Raw genomic sequence first — 18,316 nt, 5'->3', positions numbered from 1 at the left:
CAATCACAGTATGTGTTCTCTAGCTCTGAGCTAATATTCAGACACCTGAATATTTTGTTCTGTCTCCCTTCATCAATTCTTCTCTAATTTGTCCTAAATATTTAGCTGTCAGTCTGGTAGTATCTCTTCTTAAAGATGCTCGTGCGTATCTTGCAATTATCATATCGGGTCGACGACGAGTCGGCGACTGCTGCGCGCCTGCGCCTACGTATAAGAAGAGAATCGAAGTGAAAAATAGGTCATTTTGCGAAACACAATCAGTAGTTGGTAGCTCAGTTGATAGTGCTATTAGGCAGCTTCTCTTGCCAACTCAATTGAGACTACGACATGAGAATTAGAATTGCAGAGCAGGTGAAGATGCAGAAGCAGAGTACATAACGATGGCGTTAGGACTCGACGTTCAGAGAGTGAGCTAGTCAGCACGCCATTGATTTTTGTGCAGAGATCGATGGATAGACGGCGGATTCGGCCAGATGTGGAGATCGAATCTGTCGCCGACGACTCTGCCAATTATGTCCAGGTTAAATCTCTCGACTCAGCTGAAGTGCATGCAATTTACTGTTGATTAGTATGTTTAATTAATGGTGATTAGTTCATTAATTAAGCTAATTATGTGTGTATATCAATTGCATCGTGTAGAACATCAGGTTGGTGATTGACATCGGCGACAGGACGATCCAGGTCCCTCTCAATGGCCACACCGTCGTGCAGAACATCGGCCGTCAGGCTGCCGCCTCCGTCGCCGGTGATTCGTCGTCAGCCGGCGGCGTTAGTGAGAAAGCCGGTGGCGGCGGCGAGGAGTGGCTGCAAGAACAGGACGGCTTGCTGTGCATGCGCGGGTGGCTGATGGCGGCGGCCACGCTGTTCGCCGCCATGGCGTTCCAGGCGGCGCTGCAGCCGCCGGCGTGGATGCCGAGGCCGCGTGACTGGTTCGCGGCGCTGCTCGCCGCCGACCCGGCGGCGGCCGCCGTCACGAGGGACCAGGCCGGGAAGGCGATGCTGTATCTGATCGTCAGCACCTGCACCTTCGCCACGTCGCTCGCCGTGCTCCTGATGCTGCTCGCCGTGGGCGGCGGCGGCGGCTGCGCGTCGAGGAGGGTCACCGCGAGGCTGATCTCCAACATGATGACGGCCGTCGCGCTCTTCGCCGCGGCGACGTTCGCGCTCTGCGTCGCTGACGACTACCGGCTCATGGCGTTCGTCGGCACCGTCGTCGCCGTGTACGCCGCCGTCACGGTCGTCTTCGTCAGGTGCAACCTTGCTCTACCGTTTGGGAGAGGCGGCGGCGGCCATGGTTGTTGTAGCTGGGTGCCAAGAATGTAAAAAGACCGATAATACTGGGCCGGCCATGCGTTTGATTCAGCCATATATTATTACTATATACACGCGCGGCGCAATGCACAATAATGGAGTTTTGTACCACATGAAAAATTTATAGTGGTAGAGACCCGCATTAAACAGGACGTGGTAGTGTTGCTCCCGCGGAGCTTGGTGATGTGAGCTTGTCACCCCAGCTGTGGCGGGCGGGAGTTGGCAGGATTTGGCCGATGTTGGGTGGATCGAGGGTATAGATAAGATATCCCTGGTCTCGTTGGGTTGCTTAGAGCCCTGCGTTGTTTAACGTCAGTGAACTTCCCAGCTACTTTAACGAGAGAAGCCCACGGCCATATCATCTGGTCCAACTCTCCTCTTTTCTTTTTATGATGCTATTTTTCTTTTACTTTTCCCTTCAAATATCAAGTGGGGTGAAGATGATGAGAATTAGAATTGCAGAGCAGGTGAGGTGAAGATGCAGGAGCAGAGTACAAAACAATGACGTTAATCATGTTAGGATTCCACATTCAGAGAGTGAGCTGGAGCACATAATTGATTTTTGTGCAGAGATCGATGGATCGATTGATTCTGTCGCCGACGACTCTGCCAATTCTCCAGGCTAATCAACTCAGCTCAAGGGCTTTCAATTTACTGTTGATGAACATGTTCAATGGTGATTAATTAGTTCATCAGGCTGGTGATCGACATCGGCGACAGGACGATCCAGGTCCCTCTCAATGGCCACACCGTCGTTCAGAACATCGGACGTCAGGCTGCCGCTGCCGTCGCCGGCGGTGTCAGTGAGAAAGCCGGTAGTGCTGGTGGTAGCGGCGAGGAGTGGCTGCAACAGCAGGGCGGCTTCGGCTTGTTGTGCATGCGCGGATGGCTGGATGGTGGTGGTGGCCACGCTGTTCGCCGCCATGGCGTTCCAGGCGGCGCTACAGCCGCCGGGTGGATGCCGAGGCCCAGGGACTGGTTAGCGGTGCTGCTCGCCGTGGGCGATGGCGGCAGCGGATGCGCGTCGAGGAGGGTCACCGCGAGGCTGATCACCAACATGATGACGGCCGTCGCGCAGTTCGCCGCGGATACGTTCGCGCTCTGCGCCGCCGACGACTACCGCCTACCGGCTCATGGCGTTCGTCGGCACCGTCGTGGCCGTGTACGCCGCCATCACCGTCGTGTTCGTTCAGGTGCAATCTTGCTATGCCGTCTCGGAGAGGCGACGCCGGCCATGGTTGTAGCTGGGATTCCAAGATTGTAAACGCGTCTATGCAAAAATTGGCTCATTGGCTTTGTATCCAAACCACACAAGGACACATTGATTCTGCAACGAAAATTACGATGAGGACGAAACATAATAAGACCAGATATGATAATTACTGGGACGCCACAGCCCATATTAGTGCACGTGTAACCCATAAGAACAAAGTTTCGTACCACATGGAAAATCTACATCGGCTTAAACCGGTATAAAAAAGAACACGATCGAGATGCTACCACCGAGCTCGGTGGCGTGAGCTTGTAACCCTAGCTGTAGGGGGCGGGAGTTGGCAGGGTTTGGCCGTTGTTGGGGTGGCCGTTGTTGGGGGATCGAGGTATATAGGGAGATATTTCTCCCCCCGGGTCTCGTGCCGGATGCTAGCATTCTATATCTCCTTGCCATTGTGTTCGGGTCGGCCCTTGAGCCGCCGCCTAACGAAAATGTTCTAGGTGACTCCCTTTCTACTCACGAGAGAAGCCACGACCCTATCCTGTCCAACTTCTCTTTTCTTTTTCCATTGTGTTCGGGTCGGCCCTTGAGCCGCCTAACGAAAAATGTCTAGGTGACTCCCTTTCTACTCTTGAGAGAAGCCACGGCCCTATCATGTCCAACTTCTCTTTTTTTTTTGAATTCATGGTACATTCTTATTTTCGCACCTCTTTTCTTTTTAAATTCATGGTGCATTCTTATTTTTGCATCCTTTCCACCGACGAGATCATCCACGGATTCATGGTGCAGTTCGGTGCCGAGCGGATTCGAGCGATCTCGTCCTTTAGGCGGAGGGAGCGATTGCATCGATGCATGCAGCCGTCAGGCCTAAGGGAAGTCAAGGTGGAATATTTTTTTATTGTTTCATGTTGCGATGGATTAGAATTCAAACGTGGATCCCTCTTCTAATTTTATTTGGGTGGATTAGAGTCTGATTCCTTTTAGTTTTGTTTTTGTGTTTGAGTTGGGAAATTTGGAATCTTGAGAAGGCGCTAACCGCGCGAGGCAGAGAAGGTGCTCAACGACGGATGAAAACACATTGTGATGATGGGAAAAATCCAAAGTTTTAAGTAGGGATAGATTTGATTCAGACTCTAGAATTCTGGATGATATTTGCCGCGACTGGCTTTTCAATCTATCTTTGATTTGTGATTTCCCCACCATACACTATCAAGAGTTTGATTCGATCTCTGATCTGTCTTTTTTTTCCTTTTTGCTTTAGCCGGCTTGCGTGTCGCTCGTGTGTGGATGGAGGGCGCCGCTCGGTCGGATTTACGGGCAAAATTTTTGTGTGACAAAAGGAAAATTGTGAATATTTTAATTAGTAAAGATATGCTGTTGTTATTTATTGTTGATTGGTACGATAATTTCTTTGTGTGTCTATATAGACTTGATGTGATGCCACATCATCAAAACCGATATTTGTTTGTTTGAGTCAAAGGATGAAATTAATGACAATGGTTTTGAGAGTTTTGAGAGTTAACAGACCAACAGTAATCGGTTTGAATGCTAAGCATGAAAATGGGTAAATAAAAAAAATCATATCAACGATAAAAAGTAACATTTTTCTTATAAAGGCACCCGTAATGTTATATAAAACTAGGTAGTATACTTGGTATTAAGTACTGTGGAACTGGTACATAACATACCGTATAGTAGCACTATTACCAGAAACAAGGAGATAAATTATGTATGTACAGTCTCTCACACAAAAAGTAAATAAAGCAAGTGGTAGTTCTCTGACAGAAAAAGTAAATAAGGCAAGTGATTGTTGCTTCTATGGGCCTCAACTTATTGGCATCTTGCAGAAGTAAGCAATGTGGAGTGTGTCTATTCCTACTACCCATGTCGACAATGTACGTAATGTACGTTGTTGATGCCCTAAGTTATAAAGGGTCCTTTTGGAGAGCTTCAAGTTCTAAATTTAATTTCAAGAGCTAAGTCCAAAGTTGATTTGTAATTAATTTGTAAAATAGCCTGAACCCTGCTCTACCTTTCTAGTTTATTTTGTAAGATCTATCATCCTAGCTTGTTACGCTATTCTTTTTTATGCTAAAACCGTTTAGTTACACTTCAGCTTCAAGAGAGATGGAGCTAAAGCTGAAATTTCATCAAATAGGCCCAAAGGAAAGAGACTCATTTTACGACTCCTATCTTTTAGAGAAGTTTGGAAAATAATGCTATATTTCAAAATTGCCCTATATTCAAACCTTAAACTAATAAAACTATTTATATCTCATTTATAGAGTTGGCGTTCACATAGAAGTTTTGCAGATTTTTTCTGTTAACCCCAATGACCATGGGTAACTACCAGTATTCACGATGCTTTGTCACTATGTATATACTGTATCACGCATGGTCACACACACATGGCACAAACATGTGTGTGACGAATAACGACTGACCTTGTGAAGCATGACAAGCCGCAGGTCACTCCCAACCATCCATCTCATCTGGTTTTTCATAGCATTTTAAGCATATTATCACATAATTAAGCAAAAGATTGAGGTGGATAGAGAGTTAATGAAGTGAGAGAAAAGATGAGGTAACTATTTCTCATGTAAGAAGCTAGTTCTACACATAAACCAAGAATAAAAACAAGAGGATAGCTTCCTTGCAAAAAAAATAAAAAAGAGGATAGCTGAACAAAATGAGACAGAAGAGAGGTTATTGGATGGGAATTTACTATGAAGAAACCATTCATTGAGTATATAGTTTCTTCATATAGTGTTTATATAACATGGCAAGAATATAAACTACTTTTGATAGTTTTTGACTTGGGATTTGCCCTCATCAGGTCCATTTGGAATTCCAGTACATAGTGAGCAGTGTTGGGTAGTAATTAACTAGTTAAGGAAGAGCACACCGCACACCGGTACTACTATTTCAAGAAAAAAATGGAGATCCCAAAATCTTTGTTCATCCGTATCAAAAATTAGTTTTTCTATATGTTTTGAAAGACCATAAAAAAGCTAAGTGAAATTAAGAAGATTGCTAGACGGATATTCAATTTTCCTTTTTGTTTCTTTCTTTGTGTGTGGGGGTAGGGGAGAGAGAAGAGAGGATAATAGATATTTTTAAATGTCACACCGTGCATTGGCAAAATATACTTACAATTACTATAACTTCTAGGGTAGGCCGCCAGTTCCTCCCAAAGGCTAGGTACATAGCACCCCTACCGTATGGCACCACTACCAAATCAATTTTTTGGACGAGACTTCCTATAGGTTGCACATGGACCATAACTGCTCCCACATATAAAAATCGCTCTTCACGGGATCGATTCAAGGCATCGCGGGTAGCCGCTTAAGAGACCCGCCTGTGAAAATAGATTTATTTTCGCAGGAGCGCCTCTTAAGCGACTGCATGTGATAATGCATTTTCGCATGTGGGCCTCTTAAAGGCCTGCCTACAAGTATGTCTAACCGTCCACCTCTTTTCCCTCTCAACATCTTCAAACTTTTCCAAGGCACCTTCTCCCTCACCTCCTCACTTCCTTATCCTTACCTTCTCACGTCCGCTCCTCCTTTTATTTCTCACCTATGGGACTTTTTACCTTTGTTATCATATGATCCTAATGGTTCATGCTATTGTATGATTCATGAATCGAAAACTAATGGATCTATTTCATTTTCGTTAATGAAGTTGCTTCTGCGTCCCACTGCATTTTCTTCCTTCTACTCAGGGGTGGATTTAATGTAGAAATGATGGGGGCCTTGGACCCCAGTCAAAATTACACTCCTTAGGTGTATCCCTAGTAGTATGACCTATGGGCCCCCACTTTAATTGGGAGGAAGGACCCCAGTCCCCAAGTTTTCGTTCCTTTCATCGCAATCGCGCGTGCGTGGAGAGGTCGAACGGTCGCTCCCTTTCTCTTATTCTCTCAGATTCCATCAACTAGCAAATCCGCAAATTAGGGATTAGGGAAGGGAACAGGAAGCGATCCCACCATCGTCTCACCCCATCCGTCGCACTTCCCCGCATGCCACAGTTCATCTTCACCCGAATCACTGCTTCCTGCCTTCCTCGACCGCTTGTCATCGTCAGCGCCTTAGCCTCAGCGGCACTGCTCGTTCTCTCCTCTCTGCCTCCCTGGTACGCACTCATCTCCTTGACCCTCTCCTCCCTTTCGTGCTGTCAATGGTTATAGTGGATGGATCCATAGGTCTCCCTCCTCATGTGCTCTATCTAATTAGCCTTCCCAAGATTTGGTAGGTGAGATAATGAACAATTTTTTTTATTAAAAATCCAGCAGCTATGAACACCACCGGAGAAAGTTCTAGTGCAAATGCATCTGGACCAATACTGAGAAAAATCTGGAGTGCCTCAACCAATTGATATGGACAAGTTTCCTCAGGATACAGTAAAAGGAAGAGAGTGGCAGTTATCATCCCAACATGAAGACATAAGAAAATATTAGACACGATCACTAATGATGTGATTGTCCATCGTTTCCATAAAATGAAACACCGTCGTGAAAAGGGTAAAAAGGATGCCATGTACTATATTTATAAACATTATTTCTTATCTATATATACTACTTTCAGTAATATTTATATGGCTTGTGTTAACTTATGTTATTTCTATAGACAATGACATTATTTGAAAGGTCTATCTATATATTACTATTAAAGATAATGTAATATCTCAAAGTTTTTAGAAGCTGCAATAAGGTAAGTTTCACTTGGCTTTCTAACTATTCTATAAGTTATATAGATGCATGTCCCCAGTCATTTTTTTATCCTGTGTCCGCCCCTGCTTCTACTTGCATTCTTATTCCTCCATCCTATCACGATCTGGCTCCAACTAGCATTCAGGTGATTGCTTACGACATATTTAGTCATTTCCATCCTTCCAAATTGCAGTGAAAACAGAGAATAAGGAATCACCAATGCTTGAACCATTCATATGCTTAACACATAATTCAAGTCCGTCAAAACCGTACGAAGTTTTCTAATAACACCTCACAAATACCGCTGATACTTTATCCCATCTTTACCTGTTTAGTATCAACTTTCTAAATACAAACTTCGCATGTTCATCATAAACCATGAAACCTATCACAGTGGTCATGAAATTAATAAAAAAATTCCTAACACATAAAAATTTCTTATCATATGATATTTCTTCACAAATATGAAATAGTTGAGCTAGTTGCACTGCATGCCACACCAAAAAGCCAGGCGTGGCAAACACCAGCTACCACGCTAAGGAGCCGGCCGGAACAGGTAGTTGTGCCACGTCAGGGACTAATTAACCTTGTCAATGGCAACGACTGCCACGGGGCACCCTTTAATTTGCGACACCATGACCAATGGCGCGGTAGCTCAGATTGGCCACGCCGGTTACCATGGTGTGGCGAAAGGGTTCATTTTAGAAATAAGTTCCTGGGAGGTCTATTATTAAAACTAGGAAGGTAGCCCGCGCGAATGCGTGGGCATGCGTTTTATACACTATGTTTGAGACAGTTATAAGAGCGAAATATCAACCGTAAAACATCTACCATGATTTCTTCGTAAATTGTTTTCGTCGACATTAATTGCTTTTTTAATTTTCTAACCTATTAGCTTTATATTATAGGAGTATCATATTTACCTGATATTTATAAGCAATTATTTATAATCTTCTTCATCATTTGAAAAGAAGAAGGTAGACTTATTTTCTTTAGAAAACATGTCAACAAAAAGTAAGTGTAAGGTAAAACTAAGGTATTTTTCTTTTTTTCAATTGCATATGTATTATCATGGTTTATTCGATGATGAATTGGGTGAGACATGAAGCTCCACTAAATATATGGGTTTATATAGCCTAATATGATTGATGTAGTTTGAGAGTTAGTCAATCTATGAACATTTCATGTAGAGTGGGTAAGAGGTTCCACGCAAGCTAACTTGCATACGATAACGATGAAATATAATTGTACAATAATATTTTTGAAATGTGACATACTATGAATACACACTTGTGTTTCCTTTTATAAGATAGTTCTAACGGTTAGAAATAATGGTTCTACTGGTTTAAAAGATATAGGAGTACTCCAAGAATGTAGCTTAAAAATTATGGTTGTTTTAATATCCAATATTATTACGAAGTGAACGTAGCTCAACCGGTTAGGTTCCTTGTGATGGAACTTGCCCGAGTTCAGACTTCACAAATTCTTTTAGTGGTAGGCAACGTACCCGTCGATAGCGAGACGTACGTGGTGACTTCGTCAATCTCAAAATATATCAGGCTAGTCTCTTGAAAGTACTCAAAGGGGTATTTGCATGTGTGCGTTCACAGAAGTAATTGTGCGCGTTGTGAGCGCCCGCGTTTGTACTTTGTTTCAAAAAAAATATCAAACATTACTTATTATTTCTCTTTTATTTAATAGATAAAATAATAGGGAGGGGATGACAGTGTTGTGTACATGTGAGGGTGAGGCGGTGGAGATTATATTTTTTTAACTTTTTTAAATAATTTAAGTGAAAGCCAATGACGAGGTGTTTCATTTTTTTCTAAGAATTTCTAAGGTTTTTCCGTTTTTATAGGACGTGACACACGGTGACTTAAGATTTTTTCTAAAAAATAGATTTAATGGTTAAAAATAATGGATACATCAAATTAAATTGATTTTTCTTATAATTTAATTACAAGATCTAATCTATTGGTTTATTATAGATCTAGATTTACATGCATATATATACTTCCGTATATTATGTAGTATTGTATTTTATCTTTTTTATATTATACAAAATCCTATTTTTAGACCGTAGTTTTTTTCACGGATACTAAGTACGCTTTTTTTTTTGCTTTATTTTATCGTAGATAGATGTCTATTTTTTTCTTCCAGCTAACAGTAGGTAGCTTTATATGTTTTTTTAAAAGGTAGTAGCTATATTTATAGCGCCATATTTTTCACCAAAAAAATAGTAAAATAAAATAGTCGGTATGTATTTACATTGTAATTCCCTAAATTATATATGTAATTTTAGTGTATTTATAATGTAAGTCTCAAAATTAGATATGTAAATCTTAAATTTATATACTAATTATATATATAAATGGGGTGTAACTACGGTGTAAATTCGTATAAATATATAAATAATTATTAATTTTACGACGGAGGTGAAGTGCTAATGAGTTTAGAGCTTGATTAGGTGCATTTGGTTCTTTCGCATAAGCTGTAAGATGGGATGCAGCCTGCAAGTGCTTGAAACGAATCTTACCGGACGATCTCACGGTTAAAACATCCGACTGTACACAAATTTAGCAATACCGTTTAACGTAGGGACATTTATTTTTCTTTCCTTTTCCCAGCCACCGGTTGCATATGTTTTTTTAAGGAAAAACTATCACCTTTTTTAATAATAGATCTAATCTAATGGTCTAAATAAACGGGTCCACCAATTTAAGTGAAAATCGACGATGAGATTAGATAGTGCCACGTGGCGGCCTAGGAGCGTTTGTAGGAGTCCCACGTGGCGGCTTGAGAGCGTTTGTAGGAAGTTTCATGGACTTTTAGTATATAATAGAAATAGATAGATAGATAGATAGATAGATAGATTATTTATTAAAAAGGTCTAAAATATAAAAGTTTTCCCCAAGGGGTGGTTGTCTTGTATCGTTATGTGTAGTGTCCCACATGGGATTTTCTGGTACTGCTACTGATTAGGAGGATGCTATTGTACGAGATTCCATTAAAACGGTATGATACTTGGTAGGTAGGAGGTCTGATACCTACGTACTACGGCCTCCGGGCATGATACCACATAGGTATCAGCTGGTACTATTTGGTATTAGTTGGTCCTGTGTGTTACAATGCATGACACCTTCAATACCACATATTCCCAGTTGATACTTGGTTGGTATCAGGCTAGATCCCTGCATAAAGCACGTCGGCACAAGCAAGGAGGCTTTCGAACAAGGACAAAGCTCTGGCAACACTGGCTATATGACGCCTTGTGCTTCAGTGCCGCTAGCTTGTTTGCAGGAACTCGCTGCCGCGCTCCTCTGTATCAACCAGTTGTTGGCGAAAATCGAGCGCTAGACCTGCTACGAGCTCCTTCGGAAAACAGAGGCCGACAACCTCCTAGAGCTGCTCCTCCACCGCCGAGTCAATGACCTGCTGGACAAGCCCCTCCACCACATGGCGCATGAATAGTGAATGCATGCGGTAATCAACAGTTTGCAGCGGTTCAGCACGCGTCGAGTCGCGCGAGCGCATACCGTGCGCAACACCGATAGTGAAGATGGGATCCCGTCCAATAGACCAATAGCTTTTTTCCTATTAAATTATAGATTTTTAATTAAAAAAATTAACCTGCCTTCTGTCAGCGCTTAGAACGGGCAATCGGCTCCAGTAGGTCACTAAGGACAACTTAAAACTAATAAGAAATATCCCCACTTGAGAATCGGATAAGGAATCTGTAGCACTTCAGAAATGAGCATGCTGATTTTGCATTAGAGTACTAGAACTTAATATATGAGACTATTGATAGAACTTGTGAGGAGCGACATATTCACTGCCCGGCCAGCGCGGGCAGCTGCTCGGGCTCTGCGTGTGCCACCAATGGTGATCGAGTGATTGCTTTGCATTAAAATCCAACGATTTTTTTACTTCGTAGACATAATTAGAAGCATCGGTACTGGCAGCTAGCCATGCAAGCAGTACTGTTGCACGATGCAATTAGGCCTAGCCAGACTTGACTGCTTCACAATGGATGACAATGATCCATTCAAGTATAATATGGCATACGTCCGTTTTAATTTATATTAAAATCAACGTAGTTTTTCAACTAGTGAAAAATTATATGCATATTAAACTAAACTATGCTTTTATTAGAAAATTGTTCTGCCTTCGATTGGTAGTAAAATGAGCACATAAACATTATATAAGCGGGTAGCAGTTTTATCTTTTCATTTACAATTTGCCCACCCCTTCAAAAAATTCTAGCTCTGCCACTGCTTGTGAGAAATGTACTTGGAATGTGATATTGCGCATCAACTTTGACAGAGTTCCTACAAACCAGGAGTTTCTACCGGTTTCGTGGTCAACCCTCTGGCTCTGTATGACTCGTATAGTAGCAAAATACTACTCCGTTGTATGGACTTATCGATTCCAGCAAAAACAGAATACCGTAGGAGTTCACTTCCCTAAGCCTCCCAGACCTAAAGGCCTTTTTCTGACTGGTTGGTGTTTGTTTTTAAACTCCAGTGTCCTTAGCGGTTTAATGCCAAGTGACCATCGACTAGAGGACATTACTGATGAGTCCCGATTGTAGTGTAATGCCTGGCAATAGAACATGTTTGCCAATTCTCTGCAAATTAATGTTGTTGAATTAGTAAAAAAAAAAAAAGGTGTACAGTGTTATTTACAGGATGAAGCTCTTGGGCTGATGAGCTTGTAGGATCAAGATCAGATGAGCATTGCAGATCAAACCCTTCAAATGGACTACCCCCCATGGCCTAGGGACCAAATGAACTGTAATCACAAATTAAGGTATAAGTAGGGTTTTGGTTTGGAGTTTGTTTGTCTTTCTCCATGTCAGCTTGGGCTTTATATTCCTAGTCAATAAATAAATATGTACTAAAAACATCCTAGTAAATCCTACTATAAGTATACTCCATTGGTCGTATCTTGCTGATACCAATCCTCCAAAATATCCCATGTATCCATGGGACAACCAACCATAAACCCCTCTAGGTTTGGGAGGCTTGGGGAAGTGAATGGCTGACCACAATAGTTTAGCATTTTCTTGGTTTTAATACCAAGATTTATGCAATTCTTACGAACTACTCCCTCCATTCACAAATGATCAACATATATGGCTTGTGCAGTGATACCAATACATTCTCACATGCCACTTAAACTCTTAAACTGATATAGATCAACTTGCAGCACCGTTTTGTGTGTCCTGCACATGCATCAAGGGTAATTTGGACCAATGGTATTGCTTGCATGCATGCATGCACCACAATTACAATTAGTTGAATGGTACATGGAACAATGCATGCAAATGACCATTTAATAATGCATAGAAAAATGACAAGTCACATGCAAGGAATACCAAATATGTTGATCATTTTTCAATAACATTGAAAAACTTATATGATGATCATTTACGAATGGAGGAAGTATTGATTTGCCCACAACTTGGCATCGCTTCTGCAAACGAGAAGAGTAGTGCAAAACGACCAGCAGTAGTACATTAAAAGCCAACATAGTGACCAAATCTAACACTATAGGTGATGAATTTACTGTAGATGATATCCTAGCGTGTAGGAACACTCCTATGTTTGAGCTGAAATACTTGTTATGTTCCTGACACACAAACTACTAGATAAAGTTAAAGTCATAAACATATGCAACTCAGGAGTAAGGAGCACAACAAGTTCTTCAGTGCACACCTCGAGCTCCTAATGCAGTTTGATCTAGTCAATATTTCGGCTTTGTGTTGCACTACTTCATTATTTGCGCTATTCTTGTCGTTGTCGAAAGCGATGACTTATTGTAGACAAAGCAAGTAGACACGAAGCTTCGCTGCACTGAGCAAATGCTGTAGCACAATCCTTAGCATCTACTGAGTGAATGCTCTACTATTGCCGCACTTCATTTCCCCAAGCCTCTCAAACCTAAAAGGCAATCCACCAAAAACCTAAAAAGGGTTCTTTGAATGGTTGCTACATTTTCAGTTGGACACGTGGGTTTTGAAGGATTAGAAGCTACAAGAGACATGAAATCAATGGACTATATTTATAATGGGTTTTAATAGGATATTTTCTTACTACAAATTTATTTATTGACTATAGAGATAAAACCAAATCTGACACAGATAACGGCATTCAAATATTGACCAATCCACTAATTATACCTTTACGATTATAGTTCATATGGTCATATGCCATGGATTTACTACTACAGGAAACGGCTTCAGTGCCGGTTGGGGACTCTCATATGTGTTGGGTCCCCAACCAGTACCACAATTCCTGCACTGATTACCTCCCCATCATCAATGCCGGTTTAACAAAAGTATGAGCCGGTTAGTCCAAATCAATAGCATGCCTAGATTAGTACCAAATATCCAAATCTTTCATATCTAAATAAATATCAACATCTCATAGATCAATACATATCAATGAACACACTCACATATCCACATTCATAGATCAACAACTGACAAATCTAAATAAACATCACAAATTAAAAATTAATTGATGCATACACCACCCCAACTGTAGAACTCAACCCCACCGAGGCTGTCGATCTCCCTCTTCTTGGCTCTGGGTCATCATTGTCGTCATCAAGCCTCCTGATTGTTTGACACTTTTGACCAAAATATTTGTTCTCGTTTACTTGTTAATCCACACTTCTCAATGTAAATTTTTCCAATCTTATCTTTTCTTTCACACATCTAGTAGTATATAACTATAGCCTAACTCAGTTTGCAATTTACTAACAGGTGAATACAAACCTCCTGACCATATATATATTAGGCACAGCTTCTTGCCCACCTTCTTTCTTCACTTTGTTGCCTTCCTTTCTGACAGCCATTGACTGTTTTACCCAGTGAAAGTGTGATGCACTGCTTGTGGCACAAGGCACACTTGTACAATAGATATTTTGGTCATAAATTTTGGAACAAATCATTGCCTAGTTTATGTGCTAGAATTTATGTGTCAATTTGTTGACGAAAAAATCGAACACACCGGCCTAGGAGATCTGCTTAGCTCCTGTGCAGGTCCAAATATAATGAGATGCGGGCGTGCCAGTCAGTTTGATCCTGCAACTGACAAGATATGCAAATAGTAGATCAAAACAGCCGATCGGCTGACAAGCCGATGGAGTAGTTCCAGCCGATAGCCGATAATAGCCAATGCCGATGCCAGCCGATAGCGATAGGGTTTAAGCAATCGGCTATATGTCCAATGTGGATGATGATATAAAGGCAATCAGCTGTTGATAATGTAATAAAATAACAATATAACCGAGTAGAAACCAATCGGCTAGAGACAATATATAATAAGCACTTATCCAAAGGTCAAAGCATACATCGGCTAGAGGTTCGATGTCATTAAATCCATAGGATTAGATAAACAGTAAAATCTATGTTGCGATCGGTTAATTCCAATATGTATACAATCCTTGTAAGCCGATGCAACGCCTAGATAACTCATCGGTTGAAACCCCGATGAAACCCTTATTGGCAGTCAAAAGCAGGCTAGAGATTATGGTTCTAAGCACGACTTAGTAGATCAAACTTAACTGATGCAGCACTGAGTATGAAAAGAAACATAATATCTAGACAATCAAGCCGTTGACTGATTTTTCAGGGTGGTAGATGTCCAAGCTAATCTAATCTAGCAATGTGATTTAGCTGATACCGGCAGAAACCCTAAAACGAGAAGCAGCCGATAGAGCTAAATTGATATGCTAGGACTAGATTAACAGAAACATATGATAAATAGGTAGGCAAATATATCATCTAAACCAGAGCAATCCAAGACGTCGAATGTACTGATGCAGCCTTGAACGACGCCGACGTAGACGATACAATTGCCTGGACCGGCAGAACATTGGACTTATCCCTTCGCCGGAGATCGAAGACGATGCAGCCCCGCGTCGGGTGCCAAGTCCCGCCGGATGATAAAATAAAGTAGAAAAGGTAAAAGGTGGCGATGCGCCGAATTGTATTGATCGTAGCGATAGATTACATAGACCCCAGGTGTACATATTTATACCCATGGGTTGATACAAGTCCTTGTCGGACAAGAAAGAAACTAACCTAAAGATAAAAGGAAAATATAAAGTCCTTATCGGACACTAAACACACTTTCCTAAAGATAAAAGGAAACTAACAAACTATTCCTAATTAATAGATAAACTGCCATGTCGCATCCTCTTTAAACTCGGTCACTTAGGGATAAGCTTCCTTTAGTAGATTGATTTCCTTAGCCGAATATAGCAGGAATCCGACTATTGGCGACTTGATAACTCCCATCGGCTGATTCCGAGATGCTGCAGCCGATAATGATTCTAAGCCGATGACGTCTTTGCCGATTACCAAATTTCACTGTCAACACAATTAAATAAAAACAGAGAGTAACGTTGAGTTCTAAACTGCTTCTTAGATTTGTTTCTCCCTCATTTTTTGTGATCATGTTTCCCTAATTGTTAAACTATGTGTTAAAAAATTCAAACAATATTATTTTTTGATTCGTATTACTTAATTAATTAAGTGGTAATGGCTTATCTCGTTTTACGTGCCACTCAAAATCTAAGGTAAGAAGCCTTTTCAAACGAAGTCTAAGTTACAAGGGCCATAACATATGAACTGAGGCCTCCAAAGGTGCCGTTGACTTGGGAAGCAAATCCTCTAACTTATATCCCTATAACTTTGAGTCTCTGATATACCAGCCCACTTGGTGGAGGGTTCACATGTCAATGACTGACATCAGAGGGAAATAAGTTATAGGATCTCAATTCAGTTGACTTGTATTAGTTGTCCCACATGTGATTTTCTATTACTATTATTAATTGCTAATGAAAAATAATCTACCTTAATCTGATGTATAATGTCTTGACTCTGGTGATCACTAAGGACTATTAAGAAACGACCTTCCTTGGGGATGGGTTAAGGAAACTGTAGCACTTCAGAAATGAGCATGCGTATGCTGAGTTTGCACTACAATAATAGAACTTAATACATCAGACTATCGATGAACTTATGAGAAATGTACTTTTGATCTCAGCAATAACTGGTATTGCGCGTCAACTTCGACTCTTTGAGAATTTTTGGTGTAGAAATCATCCTCTAGAGTGCTCTGGTGGTTCTACCAGCCTTGTCAGCTTGTCTCTTGTTTTGTATGGCTTCTATCGCAGCAAAACACCAGTCCACTGTATGAACAGATCAATTCCCAAAACAATGAAACAACGTAGGAGTTCACTTCCATACCTAATTAAAGGTTATCGATCTGACTGGTTTTTATAAGGGTATTTGGGCTACAATAGTTTGGAGGATATGAAGTTGCGAGCAATCATGTGTGTGTTGTTACTACAAAATTGTAAACTATTGGCAGCTTAGCTAATATAATGCTTTCAAATCTAGGTGGCTTGCTTCATGATACAAGGAAATTCTCCAATGTGAACTGATATTTTAGACGAACAATTGCACGAGCATGAATATCTTCTGTAATGTTAACCGAAGTCTTTGGGGCCATCCACATATCATGCTATCAGCCATTATACACTACAGTTGATATGTTCACTTGGTGAGTTGGTGATATGTTAAGTCGTTAAGGATTCTATAGTTCAGAAACAAGCACATGCAATGATTTTGCAGATTACAGAGTAAATTAATGGATCGATTAGATTACTAACAAACTATTAGGCAAATGGATCAATTTGACTATTGACGAACTATTAGAGAAGGTTAAAGCAACAAGTATTTCAGCTCAAATCCGGCAGTGCTCCTACAAGCCAGGAGATCATCTACTACAAATTCATCATCAATATTGTTAGATCTGGTTACTATGTTGGCTTTGTTGCACTGTTGCAGCTGGTTTTGCACTCGATCTCGGTGCCAGAGACTGAGCAAGAAGTGCAGTAATCATGAATACAACTAAGCAAATGCTGAACCATTGTAGCAGTTCACTTCACCAAGCCTCTCAAACCTAGAGGGGTTCATAAATTAATGGTTTGTTTTCAGTTGGATACATATTGGTTTTTTTGGAGCATAGGAACCCACAAGAGGCATGAACCAGTGGAGCATATTTATGGTGGGATTTGCTAGTATTTGTTGTTACTGAAGATTTATTTATTGTCTACAGCAATATAATGCCGAAGCTAACACAGAGATGGGCGTACATCAAATTCCAGACCAAAACCCTAATTATGAGTTTTTTTTACTGTCCTGCAGGTCCGGTACCAAATCGTGACCGTTTAGGGTGCATAATCCGATGATCCAGAAAAGCTGGTACTTGGTGGTACCACTGCTCCGTCCATTAGGTACCAGGCATCCGAGTCCGAGTACCCTAAAAAGGGCATAATGGTCTTATCGTGTCAAAAAGCTTAACGCGTGAGCAGGTCTTGCACCGACCTCTTCAGCCTTTCTTCTTCCTTCCCAGTGCGGCCGCACTCACTAGAAGAGCTGTCGCCGACAGCAAGGACAATTGGACAAGGTAAAGCAATGTGGGAGCAAGAAGACCAGATCTACTCCCCTCAAAACTAGAGGCACTAGATCAGGTCGCTCCAACCTCGGGGGGACCAGCTTTGCCCCCCAGTGATGGAAGGAGCTCGACCTGCCAATGAAATCCTTGCCGACCACTGCCTTCCCTGCACTAGGCCAAGCTCTTTCTTCTCATCGTGGTTGTATGGTCACCGCATCACCAAGCCACTCTTCCTATGGCCAGAGGCTGGTGGTGTTGCTCGTCTGGAGACTTGAGTTTGAGGGCCTTGGCCTCTTCTACCCTGACGGCGATAGCCTCAGCCTCAGCCACAGCGAGTAACGAGCATAGCTAGAGGGGCGGTCCAGCAACGGCAAATCCCCTTCTTCACCGGTGACAAGAAGACCCTCGGCGGCTGTGCATATCCATGGCTTCACCAGCAGCAGCTCCAAAGTCCAGCGTTGTCCCTGTCCTCAAGATCAGAGGTCACTAAACTTCTTGCAAAGTTCTCCAGTTTATAAAACTTCACTGAATTTCTATGCATATGCAGTTATCTTGTTTATGTTTAGCGAAGTTTAGAGAATTTAATGGCATCTCTTATGCAAAAGT

The 18,316-nt window shown here is 41.7% G+C and overlaps 1 protein-coding gene and 1 pseudogene across 1 annotated transcript; both read left to right on the top strand.

Annotated features, from left to right (window-relative positions):
* The first annotated feature begins 448 nt into the window (after window positions 1-448).
* LOC107281740 (uncharacterized) lies at window positions 449-1,323 on the top strand. The gene is made up of 2 exons (XM_015790980.3): window positions 449-520; window positions 640-1,323. The coding sequence occupies exons 1-2, from the start codon at window positions 449-451 to the stop codon at window positions 1,321-1,323; spliced, it is 756 nt and encodes a 251-aa protein (XP_015646466.1).
* Window positions 1,324-1,789: 466 nt separating this feature from the next.
* LOC136357422 (uncharacterized) lies at window positions 1,790-18,049 on the top strand (annotated as a pseudogene).
* The last annotated feature ends 267 nt before the right edge of the window (window positions 18,050-18,316 follow it).

The sequence above is a fragment of the Oryza sativa genome, chromosome 7 (assembly GCF_034140825.1).
Source record: "Oryza sativa Japonica Group chromosome 7, ASM3414082v1".
NCBI lineage: Eukaryota > Viridiplantae > Streptophyta > Magnoliopsida > Poales > Poaceae > Oryza > Oryza sativa.
This window is presented reverse-complemented; position numbering and strand designations above follow the sequence as displayed.